This window comes from Tasmannia lanceolata, unplaced genomic scaffold (genome assembly GCF_043159265.1).
Source record: "Tasmannia lanceolata isolate RefF3 unplaced genomic scaffold, GAP_Taslan_0.1 ptg000007l, whole genome shotgun sequence".
NCBI classification, from domain to species: domain Eukaryota; kingdom Viridiplantae; phylum Streptophyta; class Magnoliopsida; order Canellales; family Winteraceae; genus Tasmannia; species Tasmannia lanceolata.
The window spans coordinates 14655080-14681201 of NW_027518684.1; the positions used below are offsets into that span (position 1 = coordinate 14655080).

Consider the following 26122-nt stretch of genomic DNA (forward strand, 5'->3'; position numbering starts at 1 on the left):
TGGAAACCTTTTCCAGCGCAAGTGAACAGTCCAGAAACAGTCTAGGGAAACCTTTTCCTCCACAGATTCCCTGGATTTCTTTTCCTAATGCCACATCAGATTCCCGGGAAACATTTTCTTTTCCTTTCCCGGGAAATCTTTCTCTTCGATAGATCAAATGGAGAATAATTTTTCCGTCAAAGTTGATCAAGGGTCAGGATTACTTGATGAGGTCGAGAGGTCCGATAAGTTTCACAGCTCAATCACCGCACACGTGGCGGTAGGTCACTATTTCTTAATTTGATACGCTATGAACGGCTTACGAGACTGGTCGGACCCACGATTCCCTCTTCACTGCTCACTACAACTCGTTTCTCTCGTTTTTCTGGTTACTTCTCACGAGATTTCTCCATTTTTCCTAAGTTTTACAATTTCTCGCTCTATCCCTCCTTCCTTGCGAGAGAAGAAATAGCAGGGCTTTCTTCATAAACGCTCTAAAAAAAAAAAAAAAACCCTAGAACGCTTCAAAACAGTCACTTCGTTTTGGAAAAAAAAAAAACCCTAAATCGAGTTATTCGTAGCTCGAAATATCTTCTTTTGATCGGTAATCGCATTCCCCAAACCCTGCACGGACGCGCAGGGTAGGAGATCATGGGTTCAGGTACGAATTTCTCGTTTTCTATATGATTTTTTTTCATTTTTTTGGGTAGAATCTAGGGTTTTTTTGTTGTTTTTCCGTTGTTTTATGTAATCGTTACCTTGATTAATCACATTTTGGATTCGTTTCTACTTTCTTTTTTATGATTGGATTGATGTATTTGTTTTTGTGCGATTACATTTACTTTTTCTTTGTTGAATTTTTGATTTAAGAGGTCTGAACCTTTTTTTTTTGTTCTTTGTTGAGAGGAGAAGAGATTAGAGAGAAAAGGAAGAAGTAAAGTTTTCTCAACCCTTACTTTAGTATTTATATATAAAGAGAACATACAAAGACCACTATGCCCTTAGGCTATGCAATACACCTTCTAACACTCCCCCTCAAGCTGGAATGTATATATTGTACATTCCAAGCTTGTTACATATGTCACTCAATTTTGTATAGCTTAAAGGCTCTGCGAACACATATGCTAACTGATCAGCAGATCTCGTGAAAGAAACATATCTCGTGAAAGAAACATGAATCTCGCCTCTTTGTATCATTTGGTGAATGAAGTGGCAATCAACCTCTATATGCTTGGTTCTCTCATGAAAGACCGGATTGGTAGCTATATGAATTGCAGCTTGATTGTCACAATACAACTGAGCTGGAGCAGATGAAGAGAAACCAATCTCTGAAAGGAGAGAACGTAACCAAATAAGCTCCCCGCTGGTATGAGACATAGCACGATACTCTGATTCGGCACTCGACTTGGAGACTATGTCCTGCTTCTTACTTTTCTACGATACTAGATTGCCACCAACAAAGGTGCAATATCCAGTGGTAGATCTCCTATCTCCTGGAGATCCTGTCCAGTCTGCATCACAGAAGCCTTCTACCCTGGTATGACCATGCTTCTTGAATACGAGTCATTTCCCTGATGCTTCTTTCAAGTAGCGAAGAATCTGAATCACTGCTGCCCAGTGAGAAATACGGGGTGAGCTCATATGTTGGCTGACTGAGCCAACAACAAATGATATATTTGGACGAGTGATTGTATGATATATGAGCTTACCCACCAGCCTCCTATATCTGCCAGGGTCATCTAATAAATCTCCTTATTCTGGAAGAAGTTTCCCATTTGGGTCCATGGGAGCAGATGCAGGTTTCACTCCAAGGTGACCTGTCTCCTCAAGAAGATCTAGTACATATTTCCTCTGTGAGAGGGAGAGACCTCTAGTAGAATATGCAACCTCAATGCCAAGAAAGTATCTGAGACGACCCAAATCTTTAGTTGAAAACTCGTTCTGCAAGAAGGTTTTCAACCTGCGTATCCCCTCTGAATCACTGCCTGTAATGATGATGTCATTGACATATACTATCAATAGCACACAACCAGTAGTGGAATGAGAACTAAAGACGGAGTGATCAACTGCACATTGCTTCATGCCATAGTGCATGATAGCATCACTGAATCGTCCAAACCAGGCTCTAGGAGACTGCTTGAGACCGTATATAGACTTCTGCAACCGACATACTGAGGAGGACATCGCCCCCTGAGCAAGATACCCAAGAGGTTGCTCCATATACACCTCCTCAGTAAGCTCATCATGTAAAAAGGCATTCTTGACATCTAACTGATGCAGAGGCTAGTCATGTGTAACTGCAAGAGATAGAAGAACACGAACAGACGGAATCTTAGCGACCGGCGAAAAAGTCTCTAAATAATCAACACCAAAGGTCTGAATATAGCCTTTTGCCACCAACCGCGCCTTAAGGCGCTCAATAGTACCGTCAGGTAAGTGTTTGACGGCATAAGCCCAGGAGGAAGAGGAACTAACTCCCATGTCTTATTGGCCTGGAGGGCCTCCATCTCAAGATCCATGGCCCCATGCCATCCCGAATGATCAAGTGCAGCTGGTAAATACTGTGGCAAAGAAACAGAGGACAAAGAGGAAACAAAACTCCGAAACATCGGGGTGAGAGAATCATATGAAATAACAGAGGAAATATGGTGAGCAGTACTGTGAGAACGAGTACGAGAAGCAATGGAAGAATCTGAAGAAGGAGTAGGAGAGAGAGGTACCTGAGATGTGGGGGGTGTGATCTCAGGCTGCAAGGACGATGGCGCAGGCAGAGGAGGATGAGCTGTAGATCTCGGCCGACGAGGATATGTCTGCGGAGGAGCGGGAGGAGGAGCCTCAAGAGCCTGTAGTGAAGAGGAGGGATCACAAACAGGAATAGCCTCATGAACTAATACAGGAGGGGATAGGAGAGGAGCCGGAAGGGTGGGAAGGGGAAGAGGAAGGTCCGAGTCAGGATCTGTGGAAGGAGTCTCATGAGAAGATACAAAGTAGGACTCAGACTCGAAGAATGTGACATCGGCAGACACAAAAGACCGACACAGGCGAGGACTGTAACAGTGATAACCTTTCTGGGTACGGGAGTACCCAAGAAAGATGCATCGTTCAGCCCGAGGGTCTAGCTTATCAAAGCCAGGACCAAGGTGGTGAACAAAACACACACACCCAAAGACCCTAGGGGTGATAGGAAAGGGGTCATGACCAGGGTATAACACATCAAAGGGGGAAGAGCCACCAAGAACCGATGATGGAAGCCGGTTGGCAAGGTGGCATGCAGTAAGAACATCATCACCCCAATAGCTCTTGAGAACTCGCATCTGAATAAGAAGAGAGCGAGCCCCATCAAGTAAAGAGCGCATCTTCCTTTCAGCCACACCATTCTGCTAAGAGGTGTGAGCACAGGAAGACTGATGGAGAATACCCCGACTAGAAAGAAAATCCTGGAACCCATGGGTAGTAGAGAAATATTCTCTAGCATTATCTGTGCGCAAGCATTTGAGGGTACAATCAAACTGATTTGTAACCTCAGAATGAAAAGTACGAAAAGCAGAGAAAACCTCAGAACGATCGTGAAGCAAATACAGCAAAGTCATGCGAGAATAGTCATCAATGAAAACAACAAAATATCTATATCCAAAAATAGAAGGAGTTCTCAGGGGACCCCATACATCAGAGTGCACTAAAGCAAAAGGGTGCGAGGCCCGACTAACAAGCCTAGAGGGAAAAGACACACGGTGGTGTTTTCCAAGTTCACAGGCCTCGCACTGAAAAGACTGAATAGGAACAGAAACTATAGAGGTGCGCCGTAAGCGCTCAATGCATGGATGACCAAGGCGGCAGTGCCACTGGTAGGCGTCGACAGAACTGTGTAAAATGGTACGGGGGGGACCTCCATCCAGACGATACAACCCATCTACCTCACGTCCTTTACCAATCGTCCTCCCAGTCGCAAGATCCTGTAATAAGCAATAAGATGGATAAAATGAGACATAGCAGTTAAGATATTTAGTGAGCTGACTGACTGAAAGTAAGTTAAAGGGAGACTGGGGAACACAAAGCACAGAGGAGAGGGTAAGACCAGGGTAGGGAGAGGTACTCCCTGTACCAGAAATGGGAGTAGTACGGCCATCAGCGAGGGTCATAGACTGAGAGGAAAGATGGTGAAAAGACCCGAGTGATGATAGAGTACCTGTCACATGGTTCGAGGCTCCCGAATCAATGATCCAGGAGCTCGAGCTACTGAGAAGAGAGGCAGGAGTGCTACCTGGCTGTGCAAAGCCAGCACTGGGAGGATGGGCGGCCAAGCGTAGGCGCTGGAGCTCATCATAGTCGGCCTGAGTGAAAGACGGTACAGCTGGGCTGGAGCCGAAGGAAGATGCTCGAGGATCAGAGTCTTCCAGAGTAGAAAGGTGCGCTGATCGCCCGAACTGAGAGGGCGACGGGGGACGACGCTCAGGATCTAGCACATAACAGATCTCATCACGGTGGCCCTCGCGCTGGCAATGTGTACAATATGGACGAGGTCGGCCACCATATCCTCTGCCACTAGAGAAATCCGTACCCATGGTACGTCCGCCACGGCTAGAGTCACGGCCATGGCCTCGGCCAAACATCCCACCACCACGGGCAGGACGATCTCCTACTGCATATGCCGCGGTAGCATGACCATAAAAAACAGCAGGAGTAAGAGAGGCTCCACCTAGACACTGTTGGGCCCGCTGATAGACCTCCTCGAGGGAAGGCAGAGTGCCAGAACCATAAATCTGCTGGCGAAAAAAATATAAACTCGGGGCCCAAGGTCTCGAGAAACTGAATAACTCGAAGCTGATCCCGCTGCCGAGCGGCGACGGCTAAGTCTGTCGTCAAGGGCATAAAAATATCAAGCTACTGACAGTGAGAGACGAACTGACCATAGTATGTAGAAAGAGGGGTGTCACCACGCCGAAGATACATCCACTCAGAATATGTGGCACTAATACGGGAGAGGTTACCGACGCCTGAAAACATAACCGCAGTATGATCCCAAATCCTCTTTGCAGTCGGAAGCTGCATCATAGTCCCTGAAATCTGTGGGATCATACTCTGCCAGAGTAAACTACGGATATGAGCATCATCCGTTTCCCACTGCTCATAAGTGGGATCCAAAACAGCAGTAGGGTCACAACGAATGGTGTAGACCTTCCTTTTGGCATTGAGATAAACTTCCACCGCCACTTTCCAATTCATATAATTGGAACCATTAAGCTTGACCGTGGTCATCGGGAGGAAGGAGGCATGACCCGATGAAGTGGAAATAGGGGTGGAAGAAGAAGATGTTTGCCCGAGAGAGGGATTGTCTACAATAGGAGGATCCATAGAAGGAACGAAGGCGAACTAGACAACACACGACATCAAAGTAAGGGACAAGAGAAATGAGAAGGCCTCTAGGGCATAAAGATACCACTATGTGTGGTGAGAGAATGTGGCACGACTTCGACAAATGAAAGGAGAAAAAAAAGACATAATAGGGCCTCTAGGGAAGAAATGGAGAAGATGAAAGGTCGGAGTCGCGGAGCGAAGAAGAAAAAGAGGGGCGGAAGAAATTTAGACCATAGAGAGAAAGAGGGTTAGAGATTTAAGGTTTCACGAGGGATAGGAAATGGGATTAGTAGGGAAAAATTAGGGTTTTAATGAGGGAAAGGAAGGGAAGGGTGAAAATGGGAGAAAGAGAAAGAGATTGGGGTGGAAGAGAGAGAGAGAGCGAGGGAGGAGGAGCCAGAGGCCGGAGGTGAAGAAGAGGTCAAGAGGCTGCGTCTGTGAGAGAGAAGAAGAAGAGGCTGTCGCGTCTGCAACTTAAGAATCGATCGAATCGTCTGCAAGTTGCAGCGTTTGCTGAGAAGAAAACCCGAAAAACTAAAAAACTCAAAGCCTGGAGCGTGAAAGTAGGGCGGAAAAAGAAAAAGAAAATAAAATTGGGCTGGTAGGGAGGACCGTGATGGAGGGAGGGAGGAGAGAAGGAGGAGAAGGGGAGCTTCTCCAATGGTCCCTAGGGTACAAAAACCCCTAGGGCTCTGATACCATGTTGAGAGGAGAAGAGATTAGAGAGAAAAGGAAGAAGTAAAGTTTTCTCCCCCTTACTTTAGTATTTATATATAAAGAGAACATACAAAGACCACTATGCCCTTAGGCTATGCAATACACCTTCTAACATTCTTCAATGAATGATTGATGTTTATTTTCCTTTATGAATGTAATATCTCTAGTTTTTTTGTTTTTTTTTTATTCTCGAATTTTGCTTTTGGGAATGTTTAAAGCGTTTGGTTTATGGAAAAATACTGGTTAACCTATGGCAAAGAACAATGGTTTAGTAAATAGGTTTTATTTTTTCGATGTCGCTTCTAATGTTGAATAATATTTTTTTGACTGTGTATTTATTTTTATTTATTTGTGCCTCTATTAGTTGAATGTTGAATGTTTTGTTCTTGATTTGGAAATTTTTTGTTGGTATTTTAGATGCGGATATGGAGGATTATGGATTCGAGTACTCCGAGGAGGAACCTGAGGAGCAGGATGTTGATATTGAGAATCAGTACTATAACTCAAAAGGTACTTCCCTAGGTTTCTTTTATACCTACTTAGTTAATTTTACTTGTTAGATGATATTTTTTCTGAAATAGCAAATTATTTAGTCCTTGGCATAACTTGCGCTTTAGTTAATTTTTCCTTTTTTCTATCCGTTAAATGATGGCATTATTGGTATACATTTTGTGCAAAATTAGAAGTTGTAATTTATTAAATACATCCAGAAGCAGCATGTGCATAAGATGAGTGTAGCGGATATGCGAATGCTTAGATGGATGTGCGGCCACACAAAGCTAGATATAATTAAAAATGAAGACATTCGTAAAAAGGTGGGGGTGGATCCAATTGAGGAGAAGATGAGGGAGCACCGCTTAAGATGGTTTGGACATATCCAACGTAGGCCTTTGGATGCTCCGGTGAGAAGAGGTGACTCGTGCCAAGTTGATGGAGTAAAACGAGTTAGGGGTTGACCGGAAGCAACTTGGGTAGAAACAGTGAGGAAAGACTTGATAGTTAGGAACATAACAGAGAACATGATAGAATGGAAAAAAATGATCCACGTAGAAGAACCCAACTAGAAATAGGATTAGAGCCGCGTAGATTCCTTTTACCTTCTTCATGAATTTTTTTAAAGGATTCATTTAGCTGAGGCCAACTAGTTTGGGACAAAGGCTTTGTTGAGTTGAGTTGAGTTTTAAAACTCCCCCATGTCATCGTGGGCTCTCCCGGGTCAACTCCCTTTTCCCTCAGCCGCGCGTTCCGTGTTTTCCCATATAGAGCCAATAAAAACTCCTTTGACTCTCCTGACTTGTGACCATGTCAACCGAGTACTCAGCTGCATCCACGCCAAGTCGACGAGGATTTTTCTTGGCCACATCTTGACCCGCATCTGCATTTTTAAACACCTTGCGCGGACTTGCTCTTGTAAGTTCATTGTTCATTAATAATTCATTAATAAAGCACAAGTTACTAATGAGCAATAAAAATACAAGAATGATTACATGCCAGGACAACGCATGCCATCCTTATATGCAGGCATTTAATGGCGTCATTTGTGGCTCTAAAGGATCGGTCCATCACTTAGTGATCATTTGCAAGTTGAAATTTCTCTCTTGTTTGCCTTCCTCTTACTTGCACATTATATGCTTCATTATATGCCTTTAAGGAGTTATGTAGATCTTGGTGGCTGATATGTTCTGGAGTGGAAGTAAATATCTTTGAGCTTTCATGGGCAGTATAGATTGTGTTGGATAAATCCCGCCCATAGTTAGCAAAACTTGATTTGGCAATAAAACGAGACGGCAATAATTCAAGTTTAATATGGTTTTGGTTCAAAAAAACATAGTAAAAAAACGGAAACACAAAAAATGCATTTAATACAAAATATAGTAGGGTTAAAGTTTGTGAGTTGGCCAAAATAACGTGTTTAATACGTTTTAAATGCATTTAAAACTTGTTTAAAACGGATTTTGCACGTGTTTAAAACGTTTTCCTCAAAAGAAAAAAAAAACAGCGTTTTTTAAGTAAAAGTTTTAAACGGCATTTTTTTGAAAAAAACGCAGTTCTCGCTAACTATGATCCCACCTTTTCCTGTTTAACTCTGGCTAAATTTTGATGGGAGTTTTCGGGGGCAATCTTGTGACCATTGGCATTGGTGGAAGTTTCTGAACAAAAAAGTAGATAGTGAAAGTGATTTGTGGCCAAAATATCGTGGACATGGATTGGAATTGTCTGCCTTCGTTTGGGTAGAAGTTAACCCTTCTTATGTGAATGCTTGTTCTTTGAGATCCAACCTAGGCTCGTGGAGATCAGCTGGGTTTATTTTTATAAGCACATCTCTTGTTGCAGGAGCGATATAGTGGATCTGTTAGCTGCAGAAGTAGTTGATAGGGTTGGTTTGTGCTTTGGGTTGAAGTTTTCTCTTCTGTAATATGTTTTTTCTTTACTTTTTTCTGTTCCCTGTTTTAGGGCTAATCCTTCCCTCTTTTTTTTATCTCTTCTTTCCCTATTGAGTTCCTTTGCTATATATCAAATCAAATGCTATCATTGTAACTTGCAGGTTCAAGTTTTGTAATTTATCCACATGGGTTTTTCATTAAGGTTACTACTACTACTATTATTATTTTGAATGGTTCATTAAGGTTATTATTAAATGTCTAATTTAGATGACGGAGAAAGAGATCCCAGCTCACCTACCAAAAACAAAGAGAAAGAGAGGATGAATTCCATGATTCCATCTCTTGATAACAAGAAATCAACCAACATGGAGTGTGAGCGTTTCCATTGGGCTATCTGATGACATTGAATGAATCTTCTCCCCTCTTACATATCAAATACAACACTTAGAGAAGTACATTGATAACATTCTACAATGCCAAAGCATTTGTCTCAATTGCATTTGTGTCCCTAATTTGTTCAAGAAAAGTGACTGTTGAAAGGTTGGCCCTCAAAACCAGCTCTCCTAGGATTTCCTTACCACATAGTTAGAGAGATGAATTTGGGGAAAAAATTAGGGAGGCAATTATCTATTATTTGGCAAAAAATTTAGAAAAAAATATAAGAAACGTTATGTTGGGGTCTAACCCATATTCACAAGGAAATTATAGGGAGCCCCAAAGGCCCCATCCTTTACAAATTCAATGAGATTGTTAAGAAACTTTCTATATCATAAAGGCAAGAAACTCAAGTTATTAGGTCAAGATAAAACAGGAAATTTTTCTACTATATGTGAAATTAAAAAATAGTTGTCAAAGTTAATGAACAAGCTAAGAATTGACGAAGATGATTCTAGAGAAGAGAGTTAATCGGCATCCAAAAGTAGGCACCAAGGAGACTAAAACATCATTTTAGCATCAGTGGTGTCCCTAAAAGACTTTGTTTCTCATAAACATACACATTGACATTTTGTCATTATAATCTATGATGGTTTTTTGTGATTTTTATATTTTCTAGACAAAATACTATATCCGAAGTTACAAAACATTTGGAATTTGTAAAAGTTCTGTGTGCAAGCAAAGTTCGTGAGGAATCCCATAATTCATCATAAATGATTTGGGAGAAGTGGGTCGACCAACATCTAAAACAAATGCCATGGAGACAAAAACATCATGCTAGGTCAATGGTTTTAATGAACATGCTAAGAATTGACGAAGATGATTCTAGAGAAGAGAGTTAATCGGCATCCAAAAGTAGGCACCAAGGAGACCAAAACATCATTTTAGCATCAGCGGTGTCCCTAAAAGATTTTGTTTCTCATAAACATACACATTGACATTTGGTCATTATAATCTATGATGGTTTTTTGTGATTTTTATATTTTCTAGACAAAATACCAATTTTCTACTATATCCGAAGTTACAAAACATTTGGAATTTGTGAAAGTTCTGTGTGCAAGCAAAGTTCGTGAGGAATCCCATAATTCATCATAAATGATTTGGGAGAAGTGGGTCGACCAACTTCTAAAATGGATGCCATGGAGACAAAAACATCATGCTAGGTCAATGGTTTGCCTTATAGGATACCGCTCTTCAAGAAAAAATGGCATCTTGGTCATTATGATTTATCAATGAGTCAGATTCATGTCACATAGGATGTCTCTCAGCCATGGGAGCTCTACAATAGTATTGGGCATCACTCTATGCTTGGCTTTCACACTCGATCGGGCTGCTACCTTTTGATTCTTGCTGCTCTAAAAGATCAAGCAATCATTTAACCATACACAATATTCTTTAGCAAATCTTCATGTTTCAGGATGACCTGTCCAATTTGCATCTGAGTAACCATATATTCTTTCTCTTTATCTTTAATCGTTTTGTACAAAACAGTTCACGATCTACTGCCTCTCTAAAATGTCTCAAAATGCGCATCGCTACCTGTAAGTATTGTTCTCGAAAATCACGCAAGTGCTGACGTACTTGTTTTATGACATATGCAATATCCAACCTGGTGAGTGTAAGATATTGCAGAGCTCCTATGATAAATCGAACATCAAATGTTTTGTGCTAGCATTAGATTTTTTGTTATAAACTGCAGGAGTTTCCACAAGCATTTAATTCATCATTCAAACTTTGTCAAATAAAATGTGTGCTTCCGTTTTTTTTTAATTCTGAAGATTTTATTGAATGAGCGACCGAGATGGTCAAGGCGAAGTGCATACTTCCTATGAAATATGTGCATTTCTTTTTTGGTTCTTTCTACTTTCACTCCAATAAAATAGTGAAGAACCCCTAAATCTTCATGTGAAGGATTCGTTCAAGCTGTTTTTGAATTTCTGATTGCCACCACTGCCACATCTTGTGCTTATGATATCATCACCATATATCGGAACTAAAACTTTTCCTGACAAACTATTAGTTATCAGTTATCACATATGCTTCTCCTGTATCCACTATGTATGAGTGCTTGATGTAATTCATTAAACCACGTTCTTGGAGCCTGCCTACGGCTATAAATGGCCTTCCTGAGACTGCATACATCGTTGCTGTTTTTTGCAACTTTAAAGCCTTTTGGCTATGTGAAAAAACCAATTACTCCAAAGGCTTAAGCTGTTGGAGTTGGCATTATTTAATCTTTTATACTTTAACACTCACCCTCACGTGTGGTCCCTCTTTTTGGTTGGCCATTACATGTGGTTTTTTTAATGTCAAGGAGTTCTGAACCCAGCTCTGATACCATGTGAAACAACCAATTACTCAAAAGGCTTAAGCTGATCTGACTTTTGCTTGCTTTGTAGACCCTTTTACAGTCTACAGACTCTACACAATTCCTATGTCCAGGTCTGAGGTCTTTTTTCTATCTCCTACATATCAATTATGTAAAAGGCCCACATTTCTTCTTGCATAACTTTTATCATCCTGTCGTCATATATAGCCTCTGTGAATGTCGCTGGTTCACTAACCCCTCTGGCACTATACTCCTAGAACTTGCTAGTTGCTTGTCCTTATTTTAAGGAACATAGTTCTTGGGATATGGCTGTATTTGAATATCGGTTACACTTGTAGGAGGTGCTGATCAATGTTGATGTTTATATGACAGTCACATGACGAGATGACTAACTCCCCCCTTAATCTTACTTCTAATGGTCGACAGATCATAAAAGTGGGACACATCAATCGACACACAGCATGAGATTATAACCTTTCGTGTAGTAAGTAAGAAGAGCCTACATTGTAGGTAACAAAAAATTCAAGTAGCAACCTTTAGAGAAAACTTCCGGCAGGTGGATGGCGGAACATGAACATAGGCAGCCCTAGAAGCGTGTATGGAAGTATTCGGGATCCATACCCGTGAGAAGAGATGTTGGCAATGACTGTCCAAGAGTGGATGTTGGAAGCAAGTTAATGACATGAATTGTGGTTTAAAATCTTCAGTCCATAGATAGTTGGGTGCGAAAATGCCCTCTCCCTACAAACCTCCCTTATTGACTTCTATCCGTTTGACTACATTAGAAGCGCTCTAATTTCGGCTATGTTGAAATCCGCCACACCTATTGGACTAGAAAAAGGTCTTGATAATTGCACCCAATCGGTCCCTAAACCATAGTTACCGGAAACGCCTTGCGTGCGTGCAGCGTGCATCAATTTGGGAGACAATTTGGTGATAGCCGTGGGAGACAATTTGGGGTGCTCCCTGTAAGCAATAGATTTCTAGTTGTGAAGAAAGAGATCGATAGGGGTGCCTTTGGGCTTTGGTGTCAAGTTTGTTTAGAGCCCAACATGTTCCAATTTTTGTTTCAGATATTCTTTTGCGGTTCGGTTATAACTAGCGAGATATTATCACACACTCTTATTTTATATATTCTTTTTTTTTTCTATTCATTTTCATTCTTCAGCCATTACTTGCTAACTATTGAATTGCAGAGATACTGACTTTCATATTGATGAATTCTCTTATAGGTGTTTTGTGTTTAATTTTGTCACTTGTTGTATAAATAAATGTGTTTAACCTCTCAAAAAAATATATGTGTTTATCTTTAAATTTAGCCTAGTTTCCAGTTTACTTTGATGTTTTTTCCATTTGCAAATTCCATATTCATGGTTAATTCTTGAGTCCAATTCCCTGTGTTAACACCTAGAACACATTCTTTTTACAGGTTTGGTGGAAACTGATCCAGAGGAAGCACTCGCTGGTTTTGCTGAAGTTGTTCGCATGGAACCTGAGAAGGCGGAGTGGTGCGACCCTTAGATTGATATACTTTGTCTTAAATTGAGGCAAAGCCATGAAAGGCTTGAAAATAAGTCTTAAATTCTATATTTCTAAGATATTTAATCGTTCTATGGAAATTTAAAGCTAGAGGAAAGCTTACATTTATAGGTTTAACTAACCTCAGTGGTGGCTCAAGTCTTTCCTATAATTAGATGTATACTATTGAATCTAGAGATAGATTTGCAAAGATATTTAATAGCCATCTGAAAATTTAAAGCTAAAGAAAAGTTTACATTTATAAGGTTTTATATAACCTCTGAGTTGTTACCAAACTTCGCAATTGTATTTTACTATATATAAGTGAAGCCCTCTCCTACTTTTTAGGGGCCCTATCACGACTCAAGGTGTAAAATGTAGGCCCCACTCCTTAAAAAAACATTAGGTGTAAAGCGGTGCCCCATACCGTCAATAACATGAGGTGTAAAATGGCGGGTCCCACCTTAACATGGGTTTAGTAGAGATGGTGGGCCCCACGCATCCTAAGCATGGTTATAAATTGTTGAGGCCCATCCATCATGTTATTAGATGTAACATAGTGGGCCCCACCATATGCTTAGTTTCACCGTTCAAAAAAAAAAAAAACCTATTCTGAGTTACATACTACATTATGATGGAGTTTATGTAAATTTCTTTATAGATGTGAAATACCTTATAAATGCAAATTTAAGATATTTAATAGTTATAGATATCTGTAAAATCTTTAATATCTATAAAGAAATTTACACTTGAAAGTTATTTAGTCTCTATAAGAAAATTTATATTTCTAAGATATTTAATCGTTACTTCAAAAAAAAAAGATATTTAATCTTTATATTAAAATTTAAAGCTAGAGGAAAGCTTACATTTATAGGTTTAAATAACCTCAGTGGTGGCTCAAGTCTTTCCTATAATTAGATGTATACTATTGAATCTAGAGATAGATTTGCAAAGATATTTAATAGCCATATGAAAATTTAAATCTAAAGAAAAGTTTATTTTTATTAGGCTTTATATCAACTTGTGGTTACCCAACCTTTGCAATTGTATTTTGCTGTATATAAGTGAAGCCCTCTCCTACTTTTTATGAGCCCTATCAAAACTTGAGGTGTAAAATGGTGGGCCCCACCCCGTAAAAAAACATGAGGTGTAAAATGGTGGGTTGGTTGTTGACTTTTGCATTACTTGCCTTCTTTTGCTTGTTCATTCTTACATGTTTTTGTTCATACGACTTCTTCTGATGGGCAAGGTAATTTATGTTTGACAATGGATGAAACATGGTCAACATTTCAAAAAAGAAAGAAAGAGTGAAACATGGTCAAATGATTTCTTTATCATGAGTCATTTGGTTCCTCTTTTTGTTTCTGTGAAACCTCCATAATGTTGTGCTCTTCTAAGTTCTAAGCCCAATAATCAAGATTCAAATTGTTAACTACCATCTCTCTAAGGCCCTTTTTTTGTGAGTTTGCCGACAAAAGATGCTTTTATTAACTGAACTTTTAATACTATTTTTTTGTTTTGTTTGAGAGGCTTAATGTTGGAAACTTGGAACAAACTTTATACTGGACCAACGGCAATGCATTTTTGGTGCATGTGTATTCGGATTATTCTTGTATGTATCTGTATGCGCATTTGCTACATTCATTTATACACTCATATGCACAAGATATTGTACATGAATACTACAGTCTGGTTAGAATTATGTTCAGTTTTTAATCCGGATTTTTACTGTATCTATAGCTTCATTTATACTGCTTAACTTCAGTTCTCTTTAAACTAATTTCTTTTAGATTCACCATTCTTCCATGTTTTCTTCTAGTGCACTCACTATACTAGCAATCTGGCCTAAAAATCCAATCTATTTGATATTCACTGTTACTTGCCTAACTGATCACTATTCTTTCTTTTTATCAGGGGATTCAAAGCTCTAAAGCAAACAGTTAAGCTTTATTATCGGTTAGGGAAGTATAAAGATATGATGGATGCTTACAGAGTGATGCTGACGTACATTAAGTCAGCTGTCACACGAAACTACAGTGAGAAATGTATAAACAACATAATGGATTATGTTTCTGGGTCTGCAAGCCAGAACTTTGGCCTCCTGCAAGAGTTCTATCAGACAACACTCAAGGCCCTTGAAGAGGCAAAGAATGAGGTTAGAAGTTCAATTGTATCAAATGAAGTGCCTCTAATTAAGGGTGAATGTATTAATTACCTTTTTTATTTTGCAGAGACTATGGTTTAAGACGAATCTTAAGCTTTGCAAGATTTGGTTTGACATGGCGGAATATGGGCGGATGAATAAGGTATCGGTACAACTAGATAATAAGTTCTAGTTAATTTTTGAATATTGCCATCTTTTGGTTAGTGTAAATATTTATTCATTCCTATGGAAACTTCAGATCTTGAAGGAACTTCACAAATCTTGTCGAAGAGAAGATGGTACAGATGATCAAAAGAAAGGAACACAACTTCTGGAGGTCTATGCAATTGAAATTCAAATGTACACAGAAACCAAGAATAACAAAAAGCTCAAGGTTAGACACCTATTAGTGATTGCTGCATGTTATCACTTGTTAATTAGGACGCCACACAGCTTACCATCATTTGCACAGTAAGTGGATAAGCATTCAGTTAGTATTGTAGTTGTTATTAGAATGCCTTTTGGTTCTAAGTTACTACGGAACCTAAAGGTAGAAAAGCTAATGCTCACTATTGGTTATTTACCATAGGAATTCAGTTAGTATTGTAGTTCTTATTAGAATGCCATTTGGTTCTAAGTTACTACAGAACCTAAAGGTAGAAGAGCTAATGCTCACTATTGGTTATTTACCGGTTGGGCTTCTTAAATCCTACTCACTAAGAAATCAAAGTCACTGAATTAATGGTATTGACTTCATGACTGGGACATTTTTGAGATCAGATATTGCTTGATCTAGATGATAAATGCTAGAAGTGATAACGATACCTTATTGTCATTTGAATTGAATGTTACAAGTATCATAGTTGAAGGCAAGGTTTCAAATTTCGGTTTTGGAATGCGTTTCGGTCCTCACCGAAACCGAAATTTCTGTCGAAATTTCGGGTGAAATCAGACAAAATCTATTCCGGCCGAAATAAAATACGGTTCAGGGTATAACCAATTTCGGTTTTACTATCGACCAAAACCCGAAATTTCGAATTTCGGTCGAAATTTAAAACCTTGGTTGAAGGTAAGAATCAATGTTTGGATCCAAAGACATATGGGTAGAAACTCCACTACGAGACGCCACTCCTCCAGAAACTGCTTCTTTTCTTGGCTATTATGGCTCTTTTTTTTTGAAAATTGACAAAATGTATTGATAATCATACGAAGATTGCATGATAAAGGGACCAGGAGTCCCCCATGAACCGTCATATGAGGTCCTAAGAGATAAGGTCGGAACCCTGGATAGGTCCAGGTTTTTCCTTTTTACATTCCACTGTACCACAACATACTAATAATTCAAAAACTATGATCTTCCTAGAAGACCATTCCTATAGGTACCACTTGTTAAAACGACACAACATCTTTGCTATCTTCAAACGAAGATCTTAGGGAGCCTTTCAGAAATTAAAGCATATCTTTCATGCAACCTTCCACGAAGATCTTGCCAACCATGTCTATGCTAATGAGAAAGACATCGCCAAACCTAAGAACACTTCCTTAATTCACAGAGAAAATAATCAATCCCGGCTTGCAGCTCCTTTTCTTTAGGGAAGAAGACAATAGTGAACTCCGGTACGGGTACTTCTTCCATCAGGTCTTTGCTGATGGCAATCAGTTTCTCTAACTTCCGGATGCAAAGCAAACGGTTGACCTCCCAATTGAGGCGACGCTCCCTATTCTCATCCGTAAGACTGTTCTTGAAAAAGCGAAGTTTGTAAACTGGCAAGCAAATATCCTTAATGTTGTGGGTGCCTGTGAAAGGGAAGAGCTCCTCCATGTTCTGTAAAAAATCCTCTTTAAGTTGGTTCCACTGTTTTTTTATGGTTCTTTTAACGATCTCTCTCGGAGTGGGCACTTCAACAGAAGCTTTGGTTTCATCATACTGTAAGTGTTGCACCTCTTTTAAAAGCTCAATGCAGGGGGAGCAGTCCACTGGTTGCAACCTTCTACGCTTAAATGTTCGAACTTCAGGGGGGAAAACGCTATTGCCTTCCATTTTTAGAGTCGCCAAAAATGGTGTTCTTTCCTTTTCATGAATGTCCATGAAACTACCTTATAGGTACGAACCGTCTAAACTACCAATTAATGGGCCCCACCGAAACGTAGGCGTGCGAAGCAAGGAATGCTATTAAATTAAATAGACGCCGCCTCCCAAATAATATCCATGCTAACAACGAGCCATTTGTCATTTAAACCGCGAATGTATTTATTTCTCCTCAAAGATGCTATTCCCAAGATTAGAATTTTGCATAATCTATTTACTTCCCTGCCTAGAGCCATCATTTCAGTAGCCTCCAGCTTGTTTTGCCAAAAAAGCCCAATTTCCAAGAGACCTCGATTTTGCGTAGAACAATCCATATTCCACCTAGAGCCACCGCTTCCGAAAGGTCCTTTTTCATAAGAAATTTTAATAAAAGAGGGGAGTTGAGGACTCTCCTCCAGGTTTGGCGACCTAGCAATTGTTGCAGAAATTATCCAGCCCTAGGGCTTCCAGACTTTAGAAATGGGGCCAGAGAGCTCAAATCTTTTACTGGTTGACCAAGGATACAATTCATTAGATTACCCAGGATTTTGTTGGCTTTAATGTTTGATTTGCCGTGTCTTGAAAAAGCCGTTGTTTGGTGCCAGGCCTTGATATTGTCAGAATGATCCTGCGATTTAAGCTCCACATCTACAGGAGGAGAAACGACTATTTTTGTATCACCCAGAACTGGACCTACCTCCAATAGGCCAGTCTTGGAGGGACCAGTCTTAAAGGACTGAAGATTTTGAATTTTGAATTTTGAATTTTGAATTTTGAATTTTGAATTTAAAAAACCAAGAAGGGGCAGGCGAGCTAGACCCACCAGGTCTGTCCGGCTGGGCCAAGTCGGCTCGGATGCAGTTCGCTGATCGGGGCAATCGACTCTGCTTGAATTGATGGTATTATGGGTGCAAACGCTCGGGGCCATCCGACCCAGAGTCTAATGAATATGAGAAGACTTCTGAATCGGTCTGGGGAGTGGGGGCGAAGATACTTGAAATTTTATGCCTATTTTGAAGCAGATGTCCTGTACTCGGATCTGATCAAATGATCTGGTTTCAAACCATTCCGAAGTAAGAATAAGGGCCGATGCGTGCATCATACAGTGGCCATGGTTGCCTTTCATTCTTACATCCAGGGCTTTTCCAAATAAGCTACCCAGAGCCTCCACAGTTGATGTTGCCCATACATGAAGAGGGATCCCAATAAAATTAACCCAGACTTTTCACCGGCCGCCATACGAGAAGGTTTTGAAGGAAGTTACCGCACGCTTTTTCTTCCATTTTCTGGATTTTAGATGCCATATCTACGCTTTCAAACATGAAGCCCGATCCGGCAAAGATGTCGCCCATAGTTACTGGATTCACCATCCGCCCTCCGATCCGCGATCCGGGGTCCCATGATCCGAAACGTGGTTCACTAACGACCCGGATAGCCAAAAATGATGAACCGCGGCGACCCACGGGAGAGAAAGAGAGAGATGCATATAGACTAGAAGAGAGATGGAGAGAGCTACAAATTTTATATATTTTGGGTTGAATTGGAACTAGAGCTTTATTTTGAAAAAAATATGTAGGGCATACATGAGGTTTTTTTATTTTTTTATTAAATGGATGTAGTATGGACTATGGATGGATATTCATATATTCCATATATTCCAACGGGAATTTTCGTTTTGAAAAAATATGTATGACATACACGGGGTTTTTATATTTTGTGTATTAAATGTGTGTAGTGTGTACTATGGAATGACATTCTTGTAAAAATATATGAAATAATATATATATATATATATATATATATATATATATATATATATATATATATATATACCCTCATCGTACTGCCTACCGGGCTACCATCGTACCCTGTACCCGTTCCCGTACCGCGTACCGGAACGAACTGCGTTCCAGGTAACCTTGAATTGTCGCCCGAGTCTGGCCAAAGACCTTTAGGACTTTCATCTGTCGATTTATGAACGAAACGTCCAGATGGTGGACCCTGCCAAGATTTACCTTTTGCTTTCCGGACCTTATAGCATCGACAATCTCTTTGCCGACTAAAATTGAAATAACCGCATTTCGAGCAGGTCCAGTCCCTCCAGTCCCTCCTCATCTCAAGTCCTCTTAGCTATTATGGCTTTGGACCTTCTCGTATGACCCAATTTCATTCACCTTTACTGTAATCAATGTTTTGTTATTTGTAACCTTTTACATTTTGGGTATACATATGTTAATGACAGTTTTTAAAAATGTCATACTTTTCAAGCGCAATCTATAGAAGAAAGTGTTTGGATAATATTTATATGGAACATGTGTGTGTGTGTGTGTGTGTGTGTGTGTGTGTGTGTGTGTGTGTGTGTGTGTGTGTGTGTCCATGTTCCTATTTGGTAGCAACATTCATATTTAAGATTGGATGAAAATGGGAAAGTAAATGAGTGTATAAGTGGTAATTTGGGAAGTTAGTCGGGGACAGACAAGAAAGTCCAATCCAATTCCTTCCAGATGGAAGAGGAAGTGGGTTGTGGAAAATGGCCATAGACCAGATACTACTTAGGCTTGTTAAGCAAAGCCAATCTATGTTGGGATTCTAGGGAGAATTCAGAATTACCATTCAGATCGAAGTGACAGAGGGCACTCGTGAACGTTAAGATGTAGAAAATGATGTCAAGGAAGAGAGAGAAAAGGGTTTAGGGTCGATCTTGTGCACTAGGGTTTGAGATTTTGGTAGTAGAAGGGGTTTGTGTGTGTGGAGAGAGAGAGAGAGAGAGAGAGAGAGAGAGAGAGAGAGAGAGAGAGAGAGAGAGAGAGAGAGAGAGAGAGAGAGAGAGAGAGAGAGAGGAGGTTTACAGTTTTTGGGTTTGGCAGCAACTCCTTCACTTCATTTTCTCAATCGAGGATAAAAAGGAATTTTTTTTTGAAATAGAGGGTGAGAGAAGGGAAACGAAAGAAAGAAGGTGCTAAGGGCTTGGAACCACTGTGTTCGGAAAGCTACAAGGCAAATGTTGATCAGTTCCAGCAATGCAATCCAACCCAAACGTCGACCTATGTCGGAACTGATGCCGCCCACATCAGTCGCGGTGACGTGTTGGCATACCTGCCAGAGCTCATGTTATGGCTGACCAGAATCACCAAGGCAATGATCTCCGTCATGCACATGACAGTGTTGCCAGGTCTTCGACATTGCTTGTCGGAGTTCGTTCGAGGAAAGGTTCGTGTGGTCTGACATTTGAAGATTTACCATCAGCAACATGCATAAGATTTAGTGGTAATCGCTAGAAGCGAGATTTCTAGGTGGGTTAATGATTGCAAGCAGTGTGTCACCATCTCCTCTATAGAGCCAAATCACTGCAAGGCATTCTTCGGTTAGCCGACGATTTCAACCAACCTATTTAGCATCCAAACTTAAGGTATCGTCATCCATCTCTTGAATTTTGTTGCCGGGTCTTCAACATTGCTTGTCAGAGTTCGTTGGAGGAAAGGTTCGTGTGGTTCGATGTTTGAAGATTTACCATCAACAACATGCATAAGATTTAGTGGTAATCGCTAGAAGCGAGATTTCTAGGTGAATTGATGATTGCAAACACTGTGTCACCATCTCCTCTATAGAGCCAAATCACTGCAAGGCATTCTTCGGTTAGCCGGCGATTTCAACCAACCTATTTAGCATCCAAACTTAAGGTATTGTCATCCATCTCTTGAATTTTGTTGAAGCACTTGCGATTCCATTTCTCTTCTACTTCATATAACATATTTCCCTCACAATCTCATCCCTTGAACCTACGCCTTTTTCTAAATAGCCAATCATTTTCCCATAATTTTTTCACCCTGATTTAACCCCTATCAATCATACCCTTGTGACCCATACACCCTACCCTCATGGTTTCACCACCCCTTATTTTCTTCCCCTATTAGCGTAGTTTGAGCCTTCATTAGGTATTTTCTTTACAGATTTGATTTTCTAGGACAGATTTGACTGAGATTTGATTTTTATTCATTGGGTGGGTGGCTGTTTTTTTTTTGAATGGTTGGGGGCTGTTTTCTATTTTGGGAATTATTGCGTGGATCATGAATGTGATGAATTTAGTTTCTTGTTGAACTCTTAAGTGTACCATTTCTTTCAAAATTCCCTGGTGTCTTTGATTATTTGTAATTTGTTTATTCTGATTTGGGAATGCATGTTTTCTTTTTTGAGATAAAACGCATATATTGGTCCTAAATTACCATAAATTCATCCACAAACCTATAGGATTGCACCACTAGAATAGAAGTTGGTGGAGGTGGTACTCAAGCAAGAGTTGTAAGAATTCTATATGTGTTTCTGGAGAGAAGGTTATTTTGTCACTAAATCTACTTCTAATGAATGAATGCTCTTGTATAAAGGAAACTAGAAATATAACAAATAGAACTAATGTAGCTAGCTAATAGATGAGTCTGTATAAAGAAGTGCAAATTGAAACGGCCATGCGAAATGATTCCACCTTCCTGTTCTTTAGGGTTTTGGAAATTATATTTTTATGTTGAGCAAAGGTCGTATTCTGTCACCCATTTTCTAAAATTTTTGGTGAGAGAAGATTAGTTGTGTGACACCAGTGCATTGACAAGAGTAATTATTTACTTTTTCTTTTTCTAGATAATGTCAATATCAATATGCTATTACCGGGATGTCAGAACTTCAGTTTGTGTTTTCTATGAATCTATCTAATTTTAGTTTCTCTCTCATATCTTTATTCTGCATTCCCCTAACCACATATTGATTTGTTCTGACAAATGCAATTATGGCAGCAACTGTACCAGAAAGCCCTTTCAATAAAATCAGCAATACCCCATCCACGCATCATGGGAATAATTCATGAGTGTGGTGGTAAAATGCACATGGCTGAGCGCCAATGGGAAGAAGCTGCCACTGATTTCTTTGAAGCTTTCAAAAACTACGATGAAGCCGGCAATCAGAGGCGTATTCAATGCCTCAAGTATGCTTCTACAGATATTTCATTTACTATACTCCTACTCGTTTTCCTTTTTCTTCACTCATGTTCTTCTCATCTCTGTTCCATGACTGAACAGATATTTGGTTCTGGCTAACATGTTAATGGAATCTGAAGTCAATCCTTTTGATGGCCAAGAGGCAAAGCCGTAAGTTCATCTTTTCTGGCTGAAATTTTTTACTATGCTGGTCTTGGTTTGGCATATATTGGTTGCTACTTTTGGCCATTTTGCAGATACAAAAACGACCCTGAAATCTTAGCAATGACAAATTTGATAGCGGCATATCAACGAAATGAGATATTGGAGTTTGAAAAAATTTTGAAGGTTGAAATTTTCATTTGTCTGATACTCTGATATGCGTATCCCTCATGTTATGCTTTCCATATTCTTTTTCTCATCTGGCTGCTGTGCAAAATTGTTTCCCAGAGTAACCGGAGAACGATCATGGATGATCCATTCATCCGTATTTATATTGAGGATCTTTTGAAGAATATCAGAACCCAAGTATTACTTAAGCTCATCAAACCGTATACAAGAATTCGAATCCCATTTATTTCACAGGTGATGGTTGTAACTTTCTGAATGTAATTCTGTCTGTTGCAAATATTTACTTTAGTACCATTGTTTTTCGTTCCATTCAAAAAGGGAAAAAACCATTGTTTTTCGTTAATTTTATAAACGGGTTCCACTGTATGGCCACAAAACGCAGGTAGTAGTAAACCAGGGAAATCCCATTCTTTTTCTTTTTGAAAGATGACAGAATTTATTGAAAAATTGCTTCTACATATACAGTAAAACCCCCAAATATTCCCACCCGCTGCAAATCCCAATCTTTTTTTGGTTTTTTCGAACCTAAAAAAGTGAAAACCTAGTTTTTTTTTCAATCTTTCTTCCACCAATTAGTTTCACAGGAGGTTGTTTTCCAAAAAAAAAAGAAAAAGTTTCACAGTTGGTTGGCTACTTGGCCTTCAATTTCTTTCATTCTTTTTTCAAACAGGTGCCCATCCATCTCTTAGAAGATAAACGATGGATTTGATATCTCTCTTTCTGCTTTGAAAATCTAGTATTGTTCTCGTGTTGTTTCTATCTTCATTTTGAACAACTAGGCGGCAATTGCCATTAAAAGCTCAGGTTCTTATCTTTAGCTACTGATGAACTGTGGTGTTGATATATAGGAGCTGAATGTCCCCGAGAAAGATGTCGAGTCTCTTCTTGTCTCCCTGATTTTGGATAACCGTATTCATGGGCATATTGATCAAATGAACCGGCTCTTAGAGCGTGGTGATAGGTGAGTAATCAATTCTCTTAAGTCACCATTCCACTAAAGGAGCACAGAAGTAAAATATTCTGAAAATGCCCGTCTTGCAGGTCAAAGGGGATGAAAAAATACACAGCCATAGACAAATGGAACACACAGCTTAGGTCTCTCTACCAAACCATTTCGAATAGAGTTGGTTGAGATCCAAGAGGTATGGGTACATTCTCTCTGTTTAAGAGCTCAAGTTTTGCTATATTCCTTTGTATTTTGAATTGGGGAGTGAACTTATATTGATTCCAAGAACCCATGTTATACATTATTGCAGAGTTAGACAAGTTGTGAATAACATTAGGAATTTTTAATTTTAAGGGAATTTGTGCAAGTTCACATGCAGGGGGATTCTGTTTGGTTGCGAATTTGCTGCAGACTGTAAAATGTAAAATGGCTGTTTGTTGAATGGATTTTATTGAAAATTTGATGGTTTTGTGTCCAAAAACACCTTATTTTCTACTGTTTGTTACTCCTATTCTACGTGAGGATTTGAAAATTTGTAAAATATCCTCATAAAAACCCAATTGGATTTGGATATGTTGCAGTTCTTGGATATTAACACTTAGAATTTCGGTCAAAAATAAAGGATATATCAGATTAAAACTACTGTCCAACACCCATTTTAATATGATTTGATTTTGAGGATACGTCTGACCATCTGGGCCCTTTGACACCGCTACTTCTAGTGCGTTTGTTGATTGGATTTACTTTTCTCTTCTATAGATATATACTGAAAATATCTTCTTGAAAACAGCTTTCCGTGAAAATTGATTTTTTCTAAGGCCATGTTTGGTAACCATGAAATGTTTTTTCATAAAATATTAGTTTAATCAAGTGGCGGCGAGAGAGGAGTGGGAGAGTGGGAGGAGAGTCTTTAGAGGGCACGAGGAGAGTCTTTAATTTTCTTATTCTTTTCAGAATCTTGTTACCCTCGCCACAATCAATCTCTAGCAGGTCTCTCCCTCTCCCCCTTTCCTCACCGTTGGATAAGCTAAAATTCCGTGGAAAAAAAAAAACAATGATTGTTGCGAGTGATATGGCATGCACGGCAAAACCGGCAAAGAAAATAATAAGGATTCGAATAAATTCACTAAATCCTATTCTTGAAAGGGTGTTATACTCGTTATCTCAATGCTGTGAAGCTGTTTCAGCTCGATTACCTGTGTAAAAAGAAGCCCGGAGGTTGTTTGTTTGTAATATTGTTTGTCCTGGATATATCTATACCAAAATATAATTTTATCCGTTGTTAGTTGCACAATCATTTAGAATAAGATCAATCTTATAAAGCAATTTATCCTCAAAAGGTGAAAATAAGTATTTCATCCGACAAGTGAATTCTTAGCTTATTCTCACTTTTTCAAGATAGAGATGAAGTGCAGCCTGTTGGTATTTTAAGACAAAAGTGGCAATTCTTGTTATTCTACAAAGTTGTTTTGTTTACAAAAAGAAGCCACTTTGGTTTTGGAAAATGGGTTTGTTCACTGCCTTCACAAAAGCAAATAGTCTCGTATTGGAAAGTGAAGAAAAGTTTTATGGGTTCATATAGCTTTTCACTTCTTTAACTTTATGAATGAGAAGAGGAGAAAGGGGGCCTACGCGAAGAGCCACCAAGTGGACCCGGTGGGCTTTTGGCTATACCACACGCGCACATGTGAGTCAAGGTTTTTCTATTCCCCCCTGATTTTTAATTTTTGCCCTCCAAAACATTACCTTTTACCTTCGCTGTTCTTCAAAAAGAACACCGACGTTATTAGGTAAGCCGGCACACCTGGGTAAGTCGGCTTACTGGAACATCGAATAACTGGGTAAATAACGCTGCCCTTATTTTACGAATAACTGCACTGTTCCTGAACGTTGTGGCTGTTGGGATGTGACCTTTCACATTTGTAATGTCTTTTGAACGGCTCTTTTCTTAAATGGCGTCTTTACGGGTGTGTTGAACGGACACATTTTGGTTTATAAAAGAGGAAGTTCTCTGTGTTTTCAACAACAATGAAAAACCTTACATAAGTTTATTGTTTCCTCTTGCTTTTCATTATCTTACTATAAACGGAGTTTTCTTTCTTCCTCTTTCTATTTTACATATTTTGTTGGGCAATCGGAGTGTTCGGATGATTTGAATCTCTTAGATCGTGCAGTTCTTGGAGATCGACGGTGCGTCGAGCTGTTGTGTCTTGGGGGTGATTGTGACCAGTAATCTATCGCATCAGAATTAGTTTTCGCAGAAGCGCAAATTCACCTTAAAGAGAGTGACATAGTCCGTGCCTCATCTCACCGCATCGGAAAAAGTTACACTAATGCTGTTTATTTGTTTTTTTTTGTTCCTCAACAGAAGTCTGGGAAGCCGTATTATACCCTAAATCTACAACACAGCCTCTATACCGAAGGGCTAAATGCTACACGACAGAGAAGAGAAGAAATCACACGCACAACCACAAGCAACAAACAAGCTAGAGTGGTTTCAAATGTCAAATCTTAGGTAACAAAAGGAGAATGGGAAAAACTCCAAAACCCCTTTGTTGACCTTTTATTTTCTATTCAAATATCAAAAGGTGCCTAAAAACTTTTATACTAAAAACAAAAATCCTACAAACATAAAGCTATCTCTACCTAATAATTGAAATCAAACCTATTGAATATTATAAAGCAAACCTATTGAATATTATAAATCAAACATAAAAACTTATTAAATAATCAAAATCGAATGACTTTTAACAAAGATAAAATTACGAATCTTATAACAGATTTCCTTATTTTGGGTGTGTTTGTTTGCCCAAAAGCAAGGATAGTTTAGGGGTTTTGCTTTGTATTTGGGTGCAACGTCCGCAAAATCTCTTGTTTGGTTGCCAATGTATCATCCAAATCCCTGGAGACTACTAGACAAGTTTCATTAGTAA

At 39.4% G+C, this 26122-nt stretch overlaps 1 protein-coding gene across 1 annotated transcript; it reads left to right on the forward strand.

Moving 5' to 3' along the window:
* The first annotated feature begins 308 nt into the window (after window positions 1-308).
* On the forward strand, window positions 309-23649 carry FUS12 (proteasome family protein). The gene is made up of 12 exons (XM_077385422.1): window positions 309-640; window positions 6469-6561; window positions 12629-12707; window positions 14632-14872; window positions 14949-15023; window positions 15120-15254; window positions 21713-21900; window positions 21995-22063; window positions 22150-22240; window positions 22343-22477; window positions 23092-23204; window positions 23285-23649. Exons 1-12 carry the CDS (start codon window positions 631-633, stop codon window positions 23373-23375), a joined length of 1320 nt encoding a protein of 439 aa, XP_077241537.1. The 5' UTR covers window positions 309-630; the 3' UTR covers window positions 23376-23649.
* The last annotated feature ends 2473 nt before the right edge of the window (window positions 23650-26122 follow it).

Coding starts and splice junctions, on each gene's coding strand:
- FUS12 (XM_077385422.1), top strand. Junction 22,241..22,342: donor AGTTTGAAAAAATTTTGAAG/GTTGAAATTTTC, acceptor ATTGTTTCCCAG/AGTAACCGGAGAACGATCAT. Junction 23,205..23,284: donor CTCTTAGAGCGTGGTGATAG/GTGAGTAATCAA, acceptor CCCGTCTTGCAG/GTCAAAGGGGATGAAAAAAT.